The sequence below is a fragment of the Athene cunicularia genome (assembly GCF_003259725.1).
Source record: "Athene cunicularia isolate RWA chromosome 27 unlocalized genomic scaffold, athCun1 chr27_part1, whole genome shotgun sequence".
Taxonomy (NCBI): domain Eukaryota; kingdom Metazoa; phylum Chordata; class Aves; order Strigiformes; family Strigidae; genus Athene; species Athene cunicularia.
The window spans coordinates 4894345-4896915 of record NW_020799138.1 but is presented as its reverse complement, the minus strand read 5'-3'; the positions used below and the strand labels follow the sequence as shown (position 1 = coordinate 4896915).

The 2571-nt window shown below is 67.8% G+C and overlaps 1 protein-coding gene across 2 annotated transcripts in view; it reads right to left on the bottom strand.

Moving 5' to 3' along the window:
* The window catches only part of KIF18B (kinesin family member 18B), a 31843-nt gene extending 29278 nt beyond the window's left edge, over window positions 1–2565 (bottom strand). For both annotated transcript variants that reach the window (XM_026864749.1, XM_026864748.1), the window contains exons 1-2: window positions 921–2565; window positions 338–738 (exon numbers count right to left, since the gene is read on the bottom strand). In XM_026864749.1, coding sequence (XP_026720550.1) covers window positions 338–653 — 316 coding nt within the window. In that variant the 5' untranslated portion in view covers window positions 654–738; window positions 921–2565. The remainder of the gene's footprint in view (window positions 1–337; window positions 739–920) is intronic.
* Between the last annotated feature and the right edge of the window lie 6 nt (window positions 2566–2571).

Genomic DNA, 2571 nt, shown 5'->3' with positions numbered 1-2571 from the left:
CCCCAGCTGCTTGGGGCTTCCAAAATAAATGAATAGCTCCATTGAGCCCACCCCGCCTGGGAGAGGATGGGGCAGGAGCTCCTGCAAGGATTTTAGATTGGATATAAGTTTTTCTTTGCAGAAGGGGTTGTTGGACGTTAGAATGGGCTGCCCAGGGCAGGGGGGGGAGTCCCCATCCCTGGAGGGGTTGAAGAGTGGGTTGACCCAGCGCTGAGGGATCTGGTGGAGTTGGGAACGGTCAGTGTGAAGTTTGTGGTTGGACTGGAGGATCTTCAAGATCTTTATCATCCTGGATTATTCTGGGTTTCTGATCAAAGGAGGACCCTCTGGGTCTTACCGGAGCAGTTGTAGCCATTGAGGACGCTGTCCAACAACGCGTGGGTGGTTTGCTGGAACACCTCCTCCTGCGTGGCCCCCTCCCCAAAAACTCGGTCAAAGACAAACTTCAGGTCCTTGCTGTGGTGCTTGGGCCCGTGAGTGGGCAGCACACTGCTGGGGGGGCCACTGTGCTCCTCAGGGTTGAAGACGAGGATGTGCTGGTCAACGACATGCAGGACGGGGCGTGCGGCCCGCTCTCGCTCACAGGAAGAGCGGGGCCGCACACGCACCACAACAGCCACAGAGCCCTCCTGGGGCGGGGGCCCCAGCATCATGGTGACAGGGGGGTGCTGCGATGGGGGCACGGCACCGCCTGGAGAACAACGGCACCGGGCTCCAACGTCCCAAGGGCCTCACACACTGTGGGGGGTGGGGGGGAATGGGTCAGCTGAGGGGGTGGAGGGGAGTCGACAGCTGGGCAAGGCCTCGCACCCCCTCCCTGTCCTGACCCCCGCTGGTGCCCCCAGAGCTGCCCCCAGGGCCCCAGACCTGCCCCCGCGCTCCCGCTCCTCCCCTCAGCGCACCCAACGCCCTCAACGGCCCCTCCTGCCGCTCCGCTGCCCAACGGTCGCGCAGGCCCCGCCCTCGATCCTCATTGGCCGCTCTTCCCGCCCTCGCTCCTCATTGGCCGCTCTTCCCGCCTCGCCCTTCCATTGGCCGCCCGCCCTGCGCGGTGCACCATGGGAGCGGTAGTCCCGCGGGCCCCGACCTGGCCGCCATCTTTCCCCCCTCCCCATCGCCGGCCCGGCCGTGGCGGCCCCCTGAGGCGGGGAGAACCGGCGGCCCGAGCGCTGTCCAGCGGAGAGAGCCCAGCCAAGGGCCCGGCAGGGCTGAGGGGCGCGGGGTCGCCGCCTGCTGCCAGCCACAGCGAGCCGCAGCGGCAGCCTTCTCCTCCCAGCTCCGAGCTGACAGCCCCGGCCCTGAGCAGCCCCCGCGGCCCGGCCGCTGCTGCTCCCGGGGAATTGGTGCTGAGAAACGAGCCCCGGTACCGCCGGGGGACACACACCCACCCGTGCACCCTGTCCCCAGGGCCACCCAGGGGGCCCCAGCGGCTCCTGTCCTCTGACCCCACCGCAGCTGCTCAGGAGGCGGCTGGTGGCCGCAGGCACGTGCTGTCACCTCGAATTGGGCCGCGTCCTGCCTGTGCCGAGGCAGCGGTGACAGGTGACCGTGCCGGAGGGTCCTCGTGGCTCTGCAGGGCCGGACCACGTCGCCCCCCCTGCAGTGAGGACGCATGTACCTGAGGGGACACCCCTCATGGGGCCACCTGGGCTCTGGGTCAGGGACATGGTGGCGGTGGCACCCCCAGTGCCTGCACTGGAGGTGGCAGAGAAGACGCCAGCACTTGGGGACAGGGGAGCCCCTCCCGGCACCCCCGGCCGGGCCAGTTCAGGAAGCCAAGCGAGGTCGACGGGGGGTGGCAGGTGGACCCTGTCCCCGGGGTGGGGGATGTTGGCTCTGCCCCACGCAGGGACACAGACAGCAGACGGGGAGAGGTCACAGCTCTGCTTTACCATGGGGTAGCCCTGGGGTCAGGCAGCAAGGCATCTCCCCCCTGCCCCAGCGCAGCCCCCCAGCACGGGGCTGGACAGGGGGGGCACCCGTATAGACATCTGCGTGTCCTGTACATATATACACGCCAGCAGGGACCCCCGGCCCCGGCACTGCCACAAGTGTGGGGAGGCAGCGAGGAGTGGGGCACCACGGGGCCAAGCGGGGAGCACAGCCAGGGGATGGGGGCACAGTGGGGCAGCGCAAGAGGGTCCCCCAGCCTCTTGCTGGTCCCCAGCCCCCTGCGGGCCCCCAGCCTTGAATTAGCAGCTGTGGGGTGAGCTAATGGGAAACGGGGGGTTTGGGGCACCGCACATGGCCTGGATCACTGTGGGGGGATGCCGTGGGGCTGGACAGTAGCAAAGGGGAGGCTCTAGGGCTGGGCGGCAGTGGGGGGATGCTGTGGGGCTGGGCGGCCTTTGGGGGATACCGTGGGGCTGGAGGTCTATGGGGCGATGCCGTGGGGCTGGGGGGCCGTGGGGCGACGCTGTGGGTGTAGGTTCAGTCCGAGTAGATGATGAAGCCGGAGAAGGTGCTGTACTTGATGTTGTTGCCGCCGTGGGCTTTGCCCCCGTCCAGCTCGATGAAGACCTCGTCCCCCGCGTCCAGGTGCAGGATGACGCTGTTGCTGGCGTAGTCGTA